Here is a 20,044-nt window from a genome sequence, read left to right as displayed (position 1 = left end):
ATGGGTGTAGCGGAGACGAGCGGGGTTTCTTTTACTACATTCCATCTTAGAGGAGCAGCCTATTAGTGGTGGCGTGCTTATGATTTGAGTAGTTTGGATGAGGCAGTTTCACTTACATGGACTCAGTTCTCGGACATGTTTTTGAGAGAGTATGTCCCTCAGATCCTCAGGGACTCATGGTGCGCGGAGTTTGAGCAGCTGCACTAGGGATCCATGACTGTGTCAGAGTATGCAGTCTGTTTCAGTGATTTGGCCCGACATGCACCGGCCTTGGTTGCCACAGTTCGAGAGAGGGTTCGATGGTTTATTGAGGGACTCCACCCCAGTATCCGGATTAGTATGGCCAGGGAGTTGGAGATGGATATTTCTTATCAGCAGGTTGTGAGTATTGCTAGGAGATTGGAGGGCATGCTTGCCCGGGATAGAGAGGAGAGGGAGGCCAAGAGGTCTCGAGAGACTGGTTCTTATTCTGGTGCTCGTGCCCCAGCAGCTCGCCATGGTAGGGGTTATGTGAGTCGCCCCATTCTTTCAGCTCTTCCAGCCGCCAACGGTGTTCCAGCTCCTTCTAGGCCCCAAGAGCCTTATTATGAACTGCCATTATCTAGTCTGCCTCCTATACGGGATGTTCCTAGTGGCCAGTCCAGCAGACCTGGCTCGAGCTAGTCACAGCAGCCACGCCCTCCCAGAGCTTGTTTTGAGTGTGGCGACACTCGCCATATGGTGAGGGATTGCCCCAGGTTTAGGAGGGGTGCACCTCTACAGACTTCTCAGCGACAGCATGCCCCACCGGGTCCTCAGGCTATGATTACAGCACCAGCTGCCACTCTACCTGCTCAGCCAGCCCGAGGTGGAGGTCGGGGAGGTAGAGGTCGCCTTAGAGGGGCAGGCCAGGCCAGATATTATGCCCTTCCTGCTCGTACGGAGGCAGTTGCTTCTGATTCTGTCTTTACAGGTATTGTTCCAGTCTGTCATAGAGATGCGTCGGTATTATTTGACCCAGGCTCTACATATTCCTATGCGTCCTCTTATTTTTCCCTATATTTGGGCATATCTCGGGATTCTTTGAGTTCCCCTATTTATGTGTCTACTCCTGTGGAAGATTTTCTTGTTGTGGACCACGTGTATCGGTCGTGTTTAATTGCTCTTAGTAGTTTTGAGACCATAGCCAATTTATTATTGCTCAACATAGTGGACTTTGATATTATTTTAGGCATGGACTGGTTATCGCCCTATTATGCTATTCTCGATTGTCACGCTAAGACCGTGACGCTGGCTATGCCAGGACTTCCGCGATTAGAGTGGAAAGGTACCTTAGAGTATACTCCCAGCAGAGTTATTTCATTTCTTAAAGCTCAACAAATACTTGAGAAAGGGTGTGACGCGTATCTAGCTTATGTGAGAGATGTCAGTATTGATACCCCTATAGTTGAGTCAGGTCCAGTAGTGAGGGACTTTCCAGATATGTTTCCAGCTGATCTTCCGGGCATGCCACCCGACAGAGATATTGATTTTGGCATTGATTTGTTGTTGGGCACTCAGCCCATCTCTATCCCTCCATATCGTATGGCTCCTCCTAAGTTGAAGGAGTTGAAGGAGCAGTTACAGGAGTTGCTTAGCTTTATTCGGCCCAGTGTATCACCTTAGGGTGCTCCTGTCTTATTTGTGAAGAAGAAAGATGGTTCTATGCGGATGTGTATTGATTACCGCCAGTTGAACAAAGTCACAGTGAAGAAAAGGTATCCATTGCCTCATATTGATGACTTATTTGTTCAGTTACAGGGTGTCAGAGTGTTTTCCAAGATTGACTTATGCTCAGGCTATCATCAGTTAAAGATTCGGGAGCCAGATATCCCGAAGACTGCTTTCAGGACCAGATATGGTCACTATGTTTTTTTGTTATGTCTTTTGGGCTGACCAATGCCCCAACAGCTTTTATGCACTTGATACATAGTGTGTTCCAGCCTTATCTTGACTCATTCATCATTGTGTTTATTGACGACATTCTGGTGTACTCCCGGACTTGAGAAGATCATGAGCAGCACCTGAGGACTGCACTTCAGACCTTGAGAGAAAACAAGTTATATGCAAAATTTTCAAAGTATGAGTTTTGGCTAGACTCAGTGGCATTCTTGGGTCATATAGTATAGAGTGATGGGATCCAGGTGGATCCGAAGAAGATTGAAGCAGTGCAGAGTTGGCCCAGACCGTCCTTTGCTACAGAGATCCGGAGTTTTCTTGGTTTGGCAGGGTATTACCGTAGATTTGTAGAGGGTTTCTCTTCTACTGCTGCACCTATGACCAAATTGAACCAGAAGGGTACTCCATTCAGGTGGACCGAGGAATATGAGGAGAGCTTCCACAAGCTCAAGACAGCTTTGACTACAGCCCCAGTATTGGTGTTGCCTACAAGCTCAGGGTCTTATATTGTATATTATGATGCATCGCGAATTGGTCTCGGCACGGTGTTGATGCAGGATGGTAGGGTGATTGCCTATGCGTCCAGACAACTGAAGGTGCATGAAAAGAACTATCCTGTCCACGATTTAGAGTTAGCAGCTATTGTTCATACCTTGAAGATTTTGCGGCATTATTTGTACGGTGTTCCTTATGAGATTTACACCGATCACCGGAGTTTGCAGCATCTATTCAAGCAGAAGGATCTTAATTTGAGTCATAGGAGGTGGTTGGATTTACTTAAGGATTATGATATCACCATTCTCTATCATCCCGGGAAGGCCAATATAGTGGCCGATGCCTTGAGTCGTAAGGCGGAGAGTTTGGGGAGTTTAGCTATCTACCAGCAGCAGAGAGACTATTGGCGTTGGATGTTCAGGCCTTAGCCAGCCAGTTTGTGAGATTGGATATCTCTGAGCCGAGTCGAGTATTGGCTTGTATGGTCTCTCGGTTTTCTCTTTATGATCGTATCAGGGAGCGTCAGTATGATGATCCCCATCTGCTCGTCCTTCAGGATAGGGTTCGACGAGGTGATGCAAGAGATATCACTATTGGAGATGATGGTGCATTGAGGATGCAGGGCAGGCTATGCGTGCCCAATTTAGATGGTTTGCATGAGTTGATTCTCAAAGAGGCTCACAGTTCGTGGTACTCTATTCATTCGGGTGTCACAAAGATGTATCAGGACTTGATACAACATTACTGGTGGAGGAGGATGAAGAAGAACATAGTAGAGTATGTGGCCCGATGTCTAAATTACCAGCAGGTGAAGTATGAGCATTAGTGGCCAGGTGGGTTGCTTCAGAAGTTAGAGATTCCAGAGTGGAAATGGGAGCGAATAACTATGGATTTCATTGTTAGACTTCCACGAACTCAGCGGAAGTTTGATGCAGTTTGGGTGATTGTGGACAGGTTGACCAAGTCAGCTCATTTAATTTCTGTGATGACTACTTATTCTTCCGAGCAGTTGGCTCGAATTTATGTCTGCGAGATCGTTTGACTTCATGGCGTACATGTATCCATCATCTCTGACCGGGGTACGCAATTTACATCACGGTTTCTGGAGAGCCATACAACATGAGTTAAGTACTCGGGTTAAGTTGAGCACAACATTTCACCCTCAGACGGATGGACAGTCCGAGCGCACTATTCAGATACTGGAGGATATGCTCCGTGCGTGTGTGATAGATTTTGGGGGTGCTTGGGATCAGTTCTTGCCACTTGCGGAGTTTGCTTATAACAACAGCTACCAGTCGAGCATTCAGATGGCTCCGTATGAGGCCTTGTATGGTAGGCGGTGCCGGTCTCCAGTGGGTTGGTTCGAACCGGGCGAGGCTAGGCTATTGGGTACAGACTTGGTTCAGGATGCCTTGGAGAAGGTTAAGGTGATTCAGGATAGAATTCGCACAGCCTAGTTCAGACAGAAGAGTTATGCGGACCGGAAGATTCGCGATGTTGCATTCATGGTTGGTGAGCGAGTCTTGCTCCGGGTTTCGCCTATGAAGGGTGTTATGAGGTTCGAGACGAAGGGAAAGTTAAGCCCTAGGTATATTGGGTCTTTTGAGATTATTGAGAGATTTGGGGAGGTGGCTTACAAACTTGCACTACCACCTAGTCTCTTTGCAGGTCATCCAGTATTCCATGTTTCCATGCTCCGGAAGTATCACAGCGATCCGTCTCATGTGTTAGACTTCAGTTCAGTTCAATTGGATAAGGATCCATCTTATGTTGAGGAACCAGTAGCTATTTTGGACAGTCAGGATCAAAAGCTGAGGTTAAAGGACATTGCTTCCGTGAAGGTTCAGTGGAGGGGTCATTCGGTTGAGGAGGCGACTTGGGAGACCAAGCAGGATATGCGCAGCCTTTATCCTCATCTTTTAACCACTTCAGGTATGTCTCTATGCTCGTTCGAGGACGAACGATTGTTTTAAGAGGGGAGGATGTAACAACACGGCCAGTCGTTTTAAAAATTGTAGCCCCACTCCCCTATTTACTGCTCATTCTGTGCTTTATAACTGTTATGTAACTTGTCGAGGTAGTCGGTTCGGGGCCGGTGAGGTTTTGGAATGAATTGGAACACTTATTTTCAAATTTTAAAGTTTAAGTTCAAATAGTGATCGGATATTGACTTATATGCAAACGACCCCAAAATAGAATTTTGATGATTCCAACAGCTTCGTATGGTGATTTTGGACTTAGGGGCGTGTTCGGAATTTTATTTGGAAGTCCGTAGTTAAAATAGGCTTGACATGGCTAAAATAGGAATTTAAGTTTGAAAGTTTGACCGTGGAGTTGACCTTTTGATATCGGGGTCAGAATCCAGTTCCAAAAATTTTTATAGCTTTGTTATGTCATTTATGACTTGTGTGCAAAATTTGAGGTCAATCAGACTTGATTTGATAGGTTTCGACATCGAATGTAGAAGTTGGAAATTCTTAATTTTCATTAAGCTCGAATTGGGTGTGAATTGTGATTTTAGCATTGTTTGATGTGATTTGAGATTTCAAATAAGTTCGTATGATGTTTTAGGACTTGTTGGTGTATATGGTTGAGGTCCTGAGGACCTCGGGTGAGTTTCGGATGGTTAACGGATCAAAAGTTGGACTAAAACATCTGCTGCAAATTTTCTTCTACTGGAAATGCAGAAATCAAGCCCAGGATCGAAGCCCAGAAATCAAGCCCAGGGTCGAGGGCTAGGATCGAAGCCAGGGTCGAGGGCCAGGATCGAGGGAGATAATCGAGGGCCAGGATCGAGGGCCATGATCGAGGCCATGATCGAGGGCCAGGATCGAGGCAGGACCGAGGGCTGCCTGGGCAGAATTATAAAATAGGGGACTTCGTCCCATTTGCCATTTTTGACAAATTGTAGCTTGAGGAGAGGCAATTTTGATAGATTTTCAAGGAAAAACATTGGGGTAAGTGATTCTAACTCGGATTTAGTCAATATACACGAATATATCATAGTTTTCACCATTTAATTAGTATTTTGTGATGGAAATTTGGGAAAATTTTAGAAATCTCATAGAAATGGATTTTTGAGATTTCGATGTCGATTCGGAGTCGGATTTGAGTAAAACTGGCATGGTTGGACTCATAATTAAATGGGTTATCGGATTTTGTGAGTTTTGCCGGATTCCAAGACGTGGGCCTCGCGGACGAATTTTGAGTTAATTTTAGATTTTTATTGAAAAATGTAGTATTTTCTTATGAAATTGATTCCTATAATTTTTGTTGACTGTATCGAATTATTTTGGCTAGATTCGAGCCATTCAGAGTTGGATATTTGTGGAAAAGGCATTCTTACCGATTGATTGAGCTTGGTTCGAGGTAAGTGGCTTGCCTAACTTTGTGTGGGAGAAATCCCCTTAGGATTTGGAACTGTTTTGATATGTGAGCGCCGTGTACGTGGGGTGACGAGCACGTACACGGGCTAATTGTTGTAAAAACCCGATTTCTACTAAGTAATAACCTGTTTTTCCTTCTTATTTGAGTCTTATCAACATGTGTAGTATCCTCCTAGACTAAAATACTTGCCTACTTGCCTAAATTGTTTATCTGAACTCTATGCATCATGTTTTAGTGAAATTCCTGTTTTTCCTTGACTTGAACTTAGTCTCAATTGTAGTTTTTCCTGCTGTAACTTTTATTTCTGTTGGTTGAGCTGCATATTTACTTTGGGACTACGGAACGGTATTCCGGGAGATCCCCATGTACTGCATATTTATTTTGGGACTATGAAACGGTATTCCGGGAGATCCCCATGTCTTGCATATTTACTTTGGGACTACGGAACGGTTTTCCGGGAGATCCCCCTGTACTGTATATTTATTTTGGGACTACGGAACGGTATTCCGGGAGATCCCCATGTCTTGCATATTTACTTTGGGGCTACGGAACGATATTCTGGGAGATCCCCCTGCATATTTACGTTTGGGACTACGAGACTGTATCTCGGGAGATCCCCTGTTGTATTTCTGTGTACTGAGTTGTTACCTTCTATGAATTCTTTCTTGTTAAATTTCAGTCTTTATTTTACTGCGATATATTATTCCTGCCTTGCTATATTATTATATATACCAGTAGGGTCCTAACCTGACCTCGTCACTACTCGGCCGAGGTTAGGCTTTGCACTTATTGGGTACCGATTATGGTATACTCATGCTACTCTCTGCATATGTTTTTCGTGTGCAGATCCAGGTGCTCCTTATCTGTCGCACTGTCAGTGAGCCGAGATAGCTTTGGAGACTTCAAGGTATATCTGCCGTGTCCGCAGACCTCGGAGTCCCCTTCTACTCTTTCACATGTCCATTATCTTCTGTATTTTTATTTTTTTATACTCTGATGTATAGAGACACTAGATCTTCCTTATGTAGTTTGTAATTCATGATGTTCCGAGTTTTGGGAATGCTGTGTAGTATATTGAGGAGTTGGTTATTGTACATGACAAGTGGCATGGTACTGAGTTATAGTGTTATTGCTACAGTTAGTTGTTAAATTTATGTTTTTATTTCATTTATTTCGCAAATTGTTGGGCTTATCTAGTCATAAAGACTATGTGTTGTCACGACGTCATACGAAAGGGAAATTGGGTCATGACATTTAGGCACCTCGCTACATACTCAACTATGTCCTTATTCATCCGCTGCCACCAATAATGATGCCTCAGGTCGCGATACATCTTCATAGCACCTGGATGAATAGAATACCGAGAACTGTGTGCCTCATCTAGAATCTTTTCCCTCAACCCATCCATATTAGGAACACATAGATGACCCTGGAGTCGAAGAACACCATCCTCACCGATAGTAACCTCCTTGGTACCACCCTGTAGTACCGTCTCTCTGAGAACCAATAAGTGCGGGTCATCGTACTGGCGAGCCTTGATCTGCTCGAACAGTGAAGACTGGGCGATGACGCATGCAAGAACTCGGCTGCGCTCGGAAATATCCAACCTCACAAGTATGTAAGCCAAGGACTGAATGTCCAAAGCTAATGGCCTCTCCTCTGCTAATATGAATGCCAAACTACCCATACTCTACGCCTTTCTGCTCAAGGCATCTGCAACCACATTCACCTTGTCCGAATGATAAACGATGGTAATATCATAAACTTTTAGAAACTCAAGCCACCCGCGCTGCCTCAAATTGAGATCCCTCTGCTTGAACAAATACTGCAAGCTACGATGATCGGTGTAAACCTCACAGGACACCCCATAAAGATGATGCCTCCAAATCTTAATAGCATGAACTATCGTGGCGAACTCGAAATCGTACATGGTGTAATTCGTCTCATGGGGCTTCAGCTAACGTGAAGCATATGCAATAACTCGCCCCTCCTACATCAACACACAACCCAGGCCAACACATGAAGTGTCGCAATACACAGTATACATCCCTGAATCGAAAGGCAACACTAACACCGGTGTTGAAGTCAATGCGATCTTGAGCTTCCGAAAGCTTCCCTCACAATCATCGGACCACCGGAACGGATCACCCTTCTGGGTTAATCTAGTCAAAGGTGCTGCAATAGATGAGAAGCCCTCCACAAACCGATGATAATAACCTGCTAACCCCAAGAAGCTCGTGATCTCGGTCGCTATGGTAGGACGAGGCCAAATCTGAATAACCTCGATCTTCTTGGGATATACTTTAATACCCTCGCCTGATACAACATGCCCCAAAAAATGCCACAGAATCCAACCAAAACTCAAACTTGGAGAACTTAGCATATAGTTTCTGTTCCCGCAAGGTCTGAAGCACCACTCTCAAATGTTGTTCGTGCTCCTCCATGCTACGCGAGTAGATCACAATGTCATCAATGAAGACAATGACAAATGAATCAATGTATGGCCTGAACACCTGGTTCATCAAATCCATGAACACCACCGGGGCGTTAGTCAAATCGAAGGACATCACTAGAAACTCATAGTGGCCATATCTAGTCCGGAAAGCCGTCTTCGGAATATCCGAATCACGAATCTTCAACTGATGATACCTCGATCACAAGTCGATCTTAGAGAACACCCTGGCACCCTATAACTGGTCAAATAAATCATCAATACGCAGCAATGAGTACTTGTTCTTAATGGTAACTTTGTTCAACTAGCGGTAATCAATGCACATCCGCATAGTCCCATCTTTCTTCTTCACGAATAATACAGGTGCACCCCAATGCGACACACTCGGTCTGACGAACCCCTTTGCTAGCAACTCTTCAAGTTATTCTTTCAACTCTTTCAGAGCCATGCAGTACGGTGAAATAGAGATAGGCTGGGTACCTGGAGCCAAATCGATACAGAAATTGATATCACGATATGGCGGCATGCCTGGAAGATCAAAAGGAAACACATCGGAGAACCCCGGACCACGGCACTGAATCAATTGCTGGAATCCCTGTAGTAGTATCTCAAACATAAGCTAGATAAGCCAAACAACCCTTCTCAATCATATGTCGAGCCTTCAGAAAAGAGATAACCCGACTAGATGCACTAACGGATGAACCCTTCCACTCCAATCTAGGCAATTCTGGCATCGCCACGGTAACAGTCTTGGCATGGCAATCAAGTATGGCGTGATATGAAGAAAACCAGTCCATGCCCAGGATGATCTCAAAGTCGGTCATATCGAGCAACATAAGATCCGCTCTAGTCTAATAACCACAGAAAGTCATGATACATGACCTAATAGATCCGATCCACAGCAACAGAATCACCCACTAGCATAGACACATAAACAAAAGTACCCAAAGACTCACGAGGAACACCTAGAAAATGAGCAAACATAGATGAAACATATGAATATGTAGACCCTGGATTGAAGAGTATTGAAGCATCTCTACTGTAGACAAAAATAATACATGTGATCATGGCATCTGCGGCTACTATATTTGGTCTGGCTGGAAAGGCATAGAACCTGACTGGAGCACCACCTGACTGGCCTCCACCTCTAGGACAGCCCCTACCCACCTGCCCTCCGCCTCTGGGTGGTCGGACGGCTGGTGTGGTAGCTGGTGCTGTAATCATAGGCTGCGGGCCCTGCTGCATTGCCTTGCCCCAAAGCCTGGGGCAGAACCTCCTCACATGACCAAGATCCTCGCACTCGAAACAACCTCTCGGTATGGTGGACTGCTGACCTGATGTCTGACCCTGACGGCCTGAAGGCCCACTGGAGGAACCCTGAATAGCTGGTGGACGATAGGAGCTCTCTGGGATGGCGCTGAAATAGGGCTGCACTGGAGAACCCCGAGGAGGCGACGCTGCTGGATACGTGGGCCTGCTAGACTGACCCCTCACAAATTGACCTCTGCCCCCAGTCGGAGCACCAATGAACCCCCTAGAATATCGAAATCGTTTATCCCTCGTCACCTGCTCTTAGCTCCGCTGACGAACACCCTCGATCCTCCGAGCTATCTCCATAGCTAGCTCATACGAAGTCCTCAACTCACCCTCTCGGGCCATAGTGGCCTGGGTACCAGAGTGCAAACTTGCAACAAACCTCCACAGTCTTTGCATCGATAGGAAGTATCATAAGTGCATGGCGAGACAACTTAGAGAATCTCGTCTCATAATCGGTCACCGACATCTGGCCCTGCTGGAGCTGCTCGAACTGAAATCGCAACTCTTCCCTCTAAGAGAGTGGAGTATATGTGTCCAGGAAGAAGCGTGTGAACTAGTCCCAAGTCATGGGAGGAGAACCTATTGGTCTGCCGAGAAGATAGGACTGCTACCATCTACGGGCCTTGCCCTCCAACTGAAAGGTGGTAAAGTCCACCATATGGGACTCTAATATCCTCATGTTGTGCAGTCTGTCCCTACACCGATCAATAAAGTCCTGGGGTCCTCATGTCGCTCACCTCCAAAGACAGGAGGATGAAGCCTGGTCCATCTGTCCAATAGCTTCTGCGGCTCGCCGGCCGCAGCTGGTCTGGGCTCAGGTATAGCTGCTGCAACTGGCTGAGCTCCGCCCATGGTTAGTGCGCCCGGGGTCTGATATACGGTAGCTACATGCCCTGGAGCCTGATCGGTAGCGGTCTGTGCTCTCCCTCCCGCCTGAGATGTGGTTGGGTCCGCTGGAAATAAACCAGCTTGAGTCATAGAATCCATGACCCGTAGCATACGGCCTATGACCTCCTGGAATCTCGGTGCGGACATGAAATGCACTGGGCTGGCTCCGCTGCAGGCACCTCGCCATGCTCCTCAATAATAGGATCCTCTACTGGATCCATTGGTGGCATAACTAGAGAAACTCTAGGATGCCATCGTCCTCTTCCACGGGCTGGAGCCCTCCCTCGGCCTCTGGCAATAGGGGAGAAGCTCCTCCATGGTCGAGTATATTCGCAACGTGCATTCTCACCATCTGTGAGAGAATAAGAGAAAGATACTTAGCATAACATCAACTGCACGATAGGAGATGAAGAAAGAGTAGCGTTCTAACATCTTATAGCCTCTCGAAGATATATACGGACGTCTCTGCACCGATCCGCAAGACTCTATTAGGAATGCTCATAACCTGTGAGACCTACGAGAACCTAGTGCTTTGATACCATGTTGTCACGACCCAATTCCTACTATAGGCTATGATGGCACCCAACGTCGCCGCTAGGAAAGCTAACGGTGAACTAACCATGTAATTGTTCTTTTTAATAAATTTCCAATTAGTTGAATTTCATTTATTAAGAAAATAAGGAGTAAAAAAATTAATAAAGTAAAGCGAAAGCTAATGAGCGAGCAAATGCAGTGAAATAAATGCTCCAAAACCATAAAGTCTACTAGCATGTGTTCCAAGACCTGGTGTCACAAGTGTATGAGCAACTAGTAGAATATACAAAACTCTAAACTACTGTCTGAAATAGAGTAGACAGAAAATAAATGCAAAAGAGAGACTCCGAGTGTTGCAGAACGAGCTTAGAAAGCATCTCACCACTAGACCTCGGGGTAACGGGGGTGCGCGCGGGGATGAATGCTAGATGCACCTGCCTCAGATCCTGTACGATTAGTGCAGAAGTGTAGCGTGACTACATAAATAACATGTACCCAGTAAGTATCCAGTCTAATCTCGAAGAAGTAGTGACGAGGAATCGACATCGACACTTACTATGGGCTAACAATGAAATACAGGAATGCTATATAAGCATAGAAAATGTGAATAATAATATTAACAAAATAGCAACAATGATTAAATGATTCTTAACTGATAGTACATTCCAAAAGTCTTCCACTAACACATCCTAATTCCAAGTAAAGCTCAGGCAATTAAATAATTATAACCTCTCAATTCATGAAAATATTATCAAGTGTGTTCGGGCTCCAAGCATTAACATGCACGATTTATGCCGAGGTCGTACGGCCCGATTCAGAATAATGTGTGCACTGCCAAGGGTCGAGCGGCACGAACCATAAATGCATCTATTATACTGCCGAGACATTTGGCCCGCTCCACAAGAAGAGAGTATACTTTATGAATATCCGAGCTATTATAAGGCTAATACACAAAGAAGCATAATTTTTATTAACGATCAAGTAACCCGCTAAAACTCAAGTAAGTGAAATTCATTCTTTACAAATCCTTTATCAAGTTTCAATATAATTTAGGCAATTTAATTAACAAGTAGGGTGCAAACATTACAAGTATTTCACGATTTGGGTCCTAAACTACCCGGACTTAAGCATGATTAGTAGCTACGCATGGACTCTCGTCACTTCGTGTATACGTAGCCCTCACAATTTGAAATAAATAGTAATTTAAATCACCTATGGAGTAAATTCCCTTTTACAAGGTCAGGCAAGAAACTTACCTCGTCTCAAAACTCATTTTCCGACCACAAATTCACTCTAAGGACCCAACGTGGGGCCGAACAATCTGAAACTAGTCAAATATTATATAAATTAATCAATATATGCTCAAAAGTTAATAATTTAACTATTAGAGTAATTACCCAACCCAAATTGAAAGATTCCTAAAATTCACCTCCGGGCCTACGTGCCCAGAATCTGGAAATTTTCGAAGATAACTGTTATCCATAACCTCAAGAATTCAAATATATAATTTTCACCCAATTCCATAATTATTTTTGTGGTTAAATCCCATTTTTTATCAAAACCTAGATTTTTCAACTAAAATCACAAATTCTACACTTTATATGCTAAGAATCTACCCGAAATATATGTATTAAACTCATCTCATATAGAAATTACTTACCTCAAAGTGCTAGTTGAAAACCCCTTTTCAAAGAGCTCCAAAATCGCCCAAGAGGTGAAAGAAATGAGCTAAAATTGCCTAAGTCCCGACATTAAATGCCCTCACTGCCTCTAGCGATTTCTGCTTTTGCGGACTTTGAGTCACACCCGTGACGCTGCTTATACGAGCAAAGGACCGCTTCTGCGGAACACACACAACCCAGCACTGGGCGCACCTGCGGAAGGGTACCACACCTGCGATCCCGCTTCTGCGGCTTTCCCCACGCACCTGCGACCTTGCCCACACTGGCCCCCATCCGCTTCTGCGAATTTTCCTCCACTCTTGCGGGCAGGCGCCTGCGGAACAAGTCCGCTTATGCGACCCCAGGCTACCTTAGCCATTTCCCCATCAGTGGCCACGCTCCGCATCCGCGACCTTAGGTGCGGAATTTTCCTCGCACCTGCGCTTCCAGGTCATCTCCACAGCCTCGCACCCGCAATGAACCAACCACACCTGCGGCAATTCTCCGCAGGTGCGAAAACACCAGGTTCAGCAGCAACAACACTCCCAAATTTCAAGGTTCCAATCCGTTTTCGATCCGAATTTCACCCTAGGCCCCCGGAACCCCGTCCGAGCATACCAACAAGTTTGTAAACATACTACGGACCTGCTCGACCTCTCGAAACACAAAAAATAACATTAAAACTAAGAATCACAACCCAAAACCAAATAGAATCAACTTATGAATTTCAAGCTCTTCCAACCTACTCCGAACGCACCGAATCATACTTAAACTACTCAGAATGACACCAAATTTTGCGTGCAAGTCTTAAATCACCATACGAAACTATTCCCAGGCTCGGAATTCCAATCGACCTCGATAACACCAAGTCCTTCTTCAAACCAAATTTAAAGAACTTAAAAAACCTTAAATGCGCCAACTTTCAACTTTATGCGCTGAAATGCTCCCGGGTCATCCAAAACCCAATCTGAACATACGCCCAAGTCCAAAATCATTATACGATTCTATTGGGACCGTCAAATCACGGTTTCGAGTTCGTTTATCACAAATGTTGACTCAAGTCAAATTTAACCCTTTTAAGCCAATATTAAGGTTGTGGTTTTTACTCTCTTGAGCAATGAGGTTTTTCACATAAAAAATCTCTGTATCGTTTAAATTCTGCAATTATTTTTGTTTGTGTCTAGCTGCTTAGTTCTAAGACCAGGTTCTTTGAAATCGGGTTAATAGGATAAAACACAATTCAATCCCCTACTTATGTCTGGTTCAAACTCTAAAATAGTAGATATGATGCATGATGATTACAACAGTCCACCTAAATGTACCCTAGCTAGCCATATTTTGTTCTTGTTTTTTTCTGAGGCTCCAAAAGTTTTTTTTTTGGGTATATACCTCGTTGATTCTATGCAACATAATAGCTCCATGTGCATGACTTTTACGTCAGTTATGGTCGGCTTAATTTGAAAGACATCTATGAGCTCAAATTACCCGATATTCATATTCATGCATGGAGTAATCTAGCTAGTATTTTAACTTGTGCATTCTTTCTCGCCTTTTTCTTGAATATTTATTTCGTAAAGTAAGATTGCTTGAAGAGTTCCTTTCTCTTTTAACTATATCTCTCGTTCATTTGTGTGCATGCCCGGTATAATGCATGTGGATTTTGAGTGTAGTTTGGTACTCAGAAAAGAAAAATATTACATGCATTATTCAAATAATTAATATCAGAGAGTCAATGCACAAATAAAGGTAGGAATTGAAGAAGAAAACCTTGGAGCAAGTTTACAAGAAGCTCTCGCTATTATTAGAATTCTCAAACCGGTGATTACATCATCACAAAAAGATATATCAGTTCATGCATGTGCAAACCCCATTGTTAAGTTAAAGCATGTCCTTGCACATAACGAAACAAGAACAAAGTAGGACAACAAAGTTAAGAAACAAAAAAAAAAAAAAAAAGTTTTCTGATATATGAGGGAAAAAACTGCATTATAGATGATGGTGATGACAGATTTAATTCATCTTCATCTCTACGTGCAGGAAATGTCGTCGAATTGAAGGGTTTCTTGGTGTAAGAGAACCCCAAAAAATTCCACCGGCTTTGCTATGAGGCTGATGGCCTATTTGTGGGTATTGTACCTCAGCACGTGAGTTTTCTATGCGGATTCTGATATGATATTATAGCACGTGAGTTGTCTGTGCAGCACGTGAGTTGTCCATGCAGATTATAGCGCTTGGGTTATAGGAGACCCTCTGGAGTCTGAATGCACTGCCTCAATAACTCTATGCACAAGTTGGTGGTATTTTAGGTACCCCTTGACGCTGTAATTCTCCCAACACACTGTCTACAGCGGGAGGTTTCAGTCCGAGGGGAAGTGGCAGCCATGGCTTTGATAAAACATCTCCAATAGCCGCATCTATGCTCTCCTTTGACTGTCAATTATTCACAAATATGTTAGTAAAACATATTGAAAGCTTCGAAATGAAATTAACGTACTGAGCAAATATACCTTAAAAAAATTCTCGAACATGAGCACTAAAACAATGACACCTACTTCAATAGACAACAATGACCTAAACGGAAAATAATATGTACCAAGTTTAGCGAATAGAAACGATCTTGACTATGTATGCTTAAGGATTTAGCTTATATGTGATGCTATAAATGATTTTTGTATTATTAATGTTTTAAACAATTATAGTATGTCACATGCTTCATTTTTCAGATTACTAATCTCAATTATTATGAAAAGTTACCCTTAGTCAATATTTTTTTGGGTACTATTGGTGTATAAAAGTTAAATTCTATGCTTAAAGTAGCTAATAGGAGTAATAAATTGTATATATACATGCACATGGAGCTGTGTACCAAAAGTGTTGCAAGTGTCATATTTTAGAACCGTCGTTCAATCTTAGTATGCATTTATATCTACCTTGACTAAGTAAGAATTGAACCTCATTTTGGGTACAATAAGAAGTACAAATTCATTAAACATATTAACCTATTGCATGAGCATGATGCTGGAGTGAAAAGGCATTCATTCAAGTGCATGGTCCGTTTAAAGTGACCAAGTAAATAAAATTAATGTACGTACTTTCTTATTTTTAACAATTTGTACAATGCATGAACTAAATCAAGAATCATGAGAGAAGCTAATTAAGGGGGGAGAGAGAGAGAGGGCATACAGGATGAAAGTCACAAGGAGGTTTGGGAAGAGGCTGTCCAGCTCCGGCGACGGCAGTTCGAACGCCAATGCCGGGGTCTACTTTGTACATGGCGGCAGGGGGTGGAATGCCTGGGACTGGATGAGGAGCATGATATCTCTGCATCAATTTATTCTGACTATATAAGCCAAACTTTTAAAAAAAAGATACTAGTACTATATATGCCAAGAAACACATGGTCTGTATTTACAAAAATCCAAAAGTAATTAAATTGCATATACTTCCTTAGAAGTAATAATTCAAAGAGCATTAATGATTAATTGATTGAATAGTTACCGTTGGTGCTATAGGTGCTGGAAAGTAAGTAGTTCCTGGGGTAAGAGAATTTGGTATCTGCAACAACAGAAAAAGGAGAATTTGTCATTCTATTCTTGTAGTCAAACATAAACATTTCTTAGTAAAATGTTTAATTTTAAGGTCAAATTTGTTATTACTAAAATTATTAGTATCTCACTTACAGTTAATTCATTTATGTTTCTACAAAAGAATACACTCTTTTATGTTTTCTTATTTAAATATTTTCAATATAATATTTTTATGTTAAAGGCATAATATAATTAAGTAATTAAAATCATACTTTTTGTAACGACAAACTTTTAGACAGACGAGATAGTCACTTAGTTTAACATATATACTGCTTCCACTCAAAAAATTCAAGTTGATGTAGTTAGATTTCCTAATTTATAAGTTGACATATTGGATTCAATTGTCAACTGCCCCAATCAAATATAGTTCATTGCTCCATCCCAGAATCATTTATCCAGCATGAGCCCCTGGTAGTTTACAGAATAAATTGATAACCCTCCCTTTCTATCTATCTATCTTTGAGATATTTGGATTTTTCAAACTCCATAAACATGCAGAATAGAAATGCTATTCCATTTAGACCAAGACGTGTAATACTAAAAGATAGAGCTTCCCCCTCCCAACTCACCAACCAAAACAAAAAGTAAAAAGAACTCACCCGTTGATGATGTGGATGCCAGAAAGAAGGATCTGCAGGTGGTGAAAGATGAAGATGAGAAGGAGGTGGCCAAGCTGGCGATGGATGCTGGTGAGGAGAAGGTGAAGGTGCTAAATGTTTAGGCCACATGTGCATATATGATTGGTCGACAGATGGATGACCCCATACATGTAAGGGTCTAAAATGAGGCATTGGAGTTGCCATTGGAGGAGGAGGAGGAAAGCCAATAGTCGGCGCAGGCCATGGGTTTATCTCTCTCTTTCCTCCTCCGCCTCCGGCAGCTGCACCGCCGTAGATTTGCCTTCTTTGGCTCCAGCTCGCCGCCTCGGCTTCTCTTGCAAGTAAATGCTTCCTATGGGATCGATATTTCTGCACATTCAACAATTTCCATCAAACTACTTGAACTCGATATTCCGTGGGATGACTACAATTCTGAAGATGCAGTATTTATAACCAAACGTTTGTAACAAACAAAGAAAGGGAGTCTTGGCGTAACGGGTAAAGTCACGTGACCAGGAGGTTACGAGTTCAAGCCGTTACAGAAATGCAGGGTAAGAATGCGTACAATATACCCGTGTGGTCCGACCTTTCCCTGGATCCCGCGCATAGCGGCACTGAGCTGTCTTTTTTTGTAACATAAACGACTTAGCAAGTCATTTTTTATACTTAAGTTAGTACATTCATATGCTTTAGAAATTTGAACCAGGAGGATCCAGTTGTTTTTTTTGTGTGTGTTCTAGAGTGTTTCCAATTGAGCAAAGCAGAAAACTTCCTATTTTCAGATGAATTCTGCTTCTCTCTCTAAAGAATATGCCATTTTATTTTTGGGATTAGAGAACAAGGGAAAGTATACAAATAGTAGTTTCCTACTTTTCATCATTGTCTAATCTATTCCTTTCAAAATGCAGTGGAACAGCTTTGCCCAGAAGGAAGAACCATTTTATATAACCATAAAAAAGAAAAAGGGATGTGCAAAACTAAATCGAAAGTTAAAGGGAAGAGAGAAGATTAAATACCTGAAGATGACTGGCAATGTTATGGCGAGTGAGACAATCGATTCCCATAATTTCCAAAATTCTAGATGGAACTGCCTTATCTACACCTAGCTGCTCTACTGCTTGTACAAATCTTCTGTGCAATTCTGGCGTCCAATCCACCTTCACACAGTTCAAGAAAACTTCCCATTTTATCACCAAAACTCAAGCCATAAAAATAAATTAAAAGAAACTTCTTTTAGATTCGTAACAATGTAAATAAAACATAGTAGTATCTCCTAACTTTACTGTCAAATATTCTGCGTTTCTAATATAGGATTTGTAGACACCCACGATTTCTCGTGAGGTTTGCTTCCCATTTGTGAAATTCCATAAATATGAAAGAGAGTTAGGTTATTTGAAAATTAGTCATTTCCTATTTATCAAAGGTCGAAAAAATGATTAAAATTTTCGATCTTCTTTTTCTCTTTACCTTAACTTTCCTCTTCCCTTGAGGATTATTTTTGGATTGAGCAGATGACTTTTTGCCTTTATCACTTTCTTTATGCAAAGGATTCTGATTCACTGGTGGTGCAGATTCTTCACTCTTTTGAGTACTCACAATTTCATCTCCCTGATAATTCAGGCTCGTTAACCCCGAACCAAGATCTGAAGCTGAAACTGATGATGTTTTTTCCACTTCCTCTTTTCTTAAACAACTCTCTTGTTCTACATTTTTTATAGTAGTAGGAGTAGAGATATTATAGTTGTTCACATCAGATTCATCGCCACTACTAACTGAAAATTCAGCAAAAATCTCTGCGTCCATCTCCAAATCTGGTAGCAAATCTCCGTCGTTGATCCCAACAAAAAGGTCATCAAAATCAATACTGTCGAGCAAATTCTCACCCATAAAATCTGGAAAATCGTCACCTCCTCCGATCGTGAAACTTTCCATCTCGTTACCCCTTTCATCTTTGTTCGTTGTGTTACTCAAAGATGACACAGCAAGCATTACAATAACACAATAACCAAACACGTAATTATTTGAACTGCAGTTACGTGAATTTAACGTTGCATGCCAAAACTGGAACACAAATAAAAAAGACAATTAATTAGTTAAGCCTTAAACTGAGGAAAATGGTTTGGTTGTGGGGAGTATATGCCGAAAATGGTTTGTGTTTGATTTTGAGAAATGTCTTCTTATTTTCTTTTTGTTGTTGAAATAGTAGTAGTACTAGTGTAAGTATAGGGAGCGTGGAGAGCGAAAGATTTAATCTACACCACAACTTGTGTAAAGGGGGCGTCTCTAAGATTTGTAATTTTCTTTTTGTTTTGTCTTGTGCTAGTATAGAAATAAATATTTGTTTTCAGTATTAAAGGGGTTTGTGGATGGTCTTTTTTTGACATAGAAATAAATCTATAGAAAGTGTTGGTGAGCTGTTTTATTAGATATCTTTTAGTATTAAATTGAGAGAGCCTAAGGGATGAAAGGTTGCAAGTTGATGACAGTCAAGTCAGACGTGGTAGGGCTGTGCTGGAAGTGGATTTATATATGTATTATGAGCTCATCTATATCTGTTGAAACAGTAAAAAGAAAAAGGATATTGTCATGTATTTGGTCATATTGCATTCTCAACATGTGTTTGCTTTAATTACAATAACATTCTCGCTTATAGAATTAAGTTTGTATGTTATATAGAAACTTTTACTGGAAAAGAGACCTTTGATTTTTTTTGTGAGTTGAATTGTCAAAGCCGAAAAGACTCTAAACTAAATTAATATTGTGATTATTTATGCGGCAAAGGGCCAAATGCCCCTATATCACGAGAAAAGGTTTAAACTTATTTATTGTTATACTTTGAGTCCAAATATATCACTTTCGTAATATTATTGGTTCAAATATATTCATCTTCTGTTAAGTTTGTCCAAAGTGGGCATTCAATCCTATGTGACACTGACATTTGATGAGGTGGATGCCACATGGTTTGCCACTTCACCGCCTCTAACCCATTCTACCCCTCCCTTCTATTTTAGTTTTAACCCTCATTACCGCTACCATAAAAAATATTGTATTTTAAATTTTAGTCTTTTATATATAGATTAGGGGCACTGAGGTGGCATGTCATGTGGCATCCACCTCATCAAATGTCAATACCACATAGGATTGGATGTCTACCTTGGACAAACTTAATAGAAAAGGGGTATATTTGAATCAATAATATTACATCAG

The 20,044-nt window shown here is 42.1% G+C and overlaps 1 protein-coding gene across 1 annotated transcript; it reads right to left on the bottom strand.

Annotated features, from left to right (window-relative positions):
* Nucleotides 1–14,429: 14,429 nt before the first annotated feature.
* On the bottom strand, nt 14,430–19,205 carry LOC107817975 (transcription activator GLK1). The gene is made up of 6 exons (XM_016643875.2): nt 18,305–19,205; nt 17,854–17,994; nt 16,838–17,206; nt 16,150–16,206; nt 15,835–15,972; nt 14,430–15,081 (listed from the first exon to the last, which is right to left on the bottom strand). Exons 1-6 carry the CDS (start codon nt 18,824–18,826, stop codon nt 14,932–14,934), a joined length of 1,377 nt encoding a protein of 458 aa, XP_016499361.1. The 5' UTR covers nt 18,827–19,205; the 3' UTR covers nt 14,430–14,931.
* Nucleotides 19,206–20,044: the final 839 nt, after the last annotated feature.

The sequence above is a fragment of the Nicotiana tabacum genome, chromosome 2 (assembly GCF_000715075.1).
Source record: "Nicotiana tabacum cultivar K326 chromosome 2, ASM71507v2, whole genome shotgun sequence".
Taxonomy (NCBI): domain Eukaryota; kingdom Viridiplantae; phylum Streptophyta; class Magnoliopsida; order Solanales; family Solanaceae; genus Nicotiana; species Nicotiana tabacum.
The sequence above is the reverse complement of the archived record's forward strand: the minus strand, read 5'-3'. Positions and strand labels throughout refer to the sequence as shown.

What these genes read in the sequence shown, in the direction of transcription:
- LOC107817975 (XM_016643875.2), bottom strand. Translation starts at nt 18,826, where the DNA reads ATGCTTGCTGTGTCATCTTTGAGTAACACAACGAACAAAGATGAAAGG. An exon ending in GGCATCCACATCATCAACGG is followed by an intron (nt 16,207 to 16,837) that starts GTGAGTTCTTTT and finishes CTGTTGTTGCAG; the next exon opens with ATACCAAATTCTCTTACCCC. An exon ending in CTCCTTGTGACTTTCATCCT is followed by an intron (nt 15,082 to 15,834) that starts GTATGCCCTCTC and finishes AATAATTGACAG; the next exon opens with TCAAAGGAGAGCATAGATGC.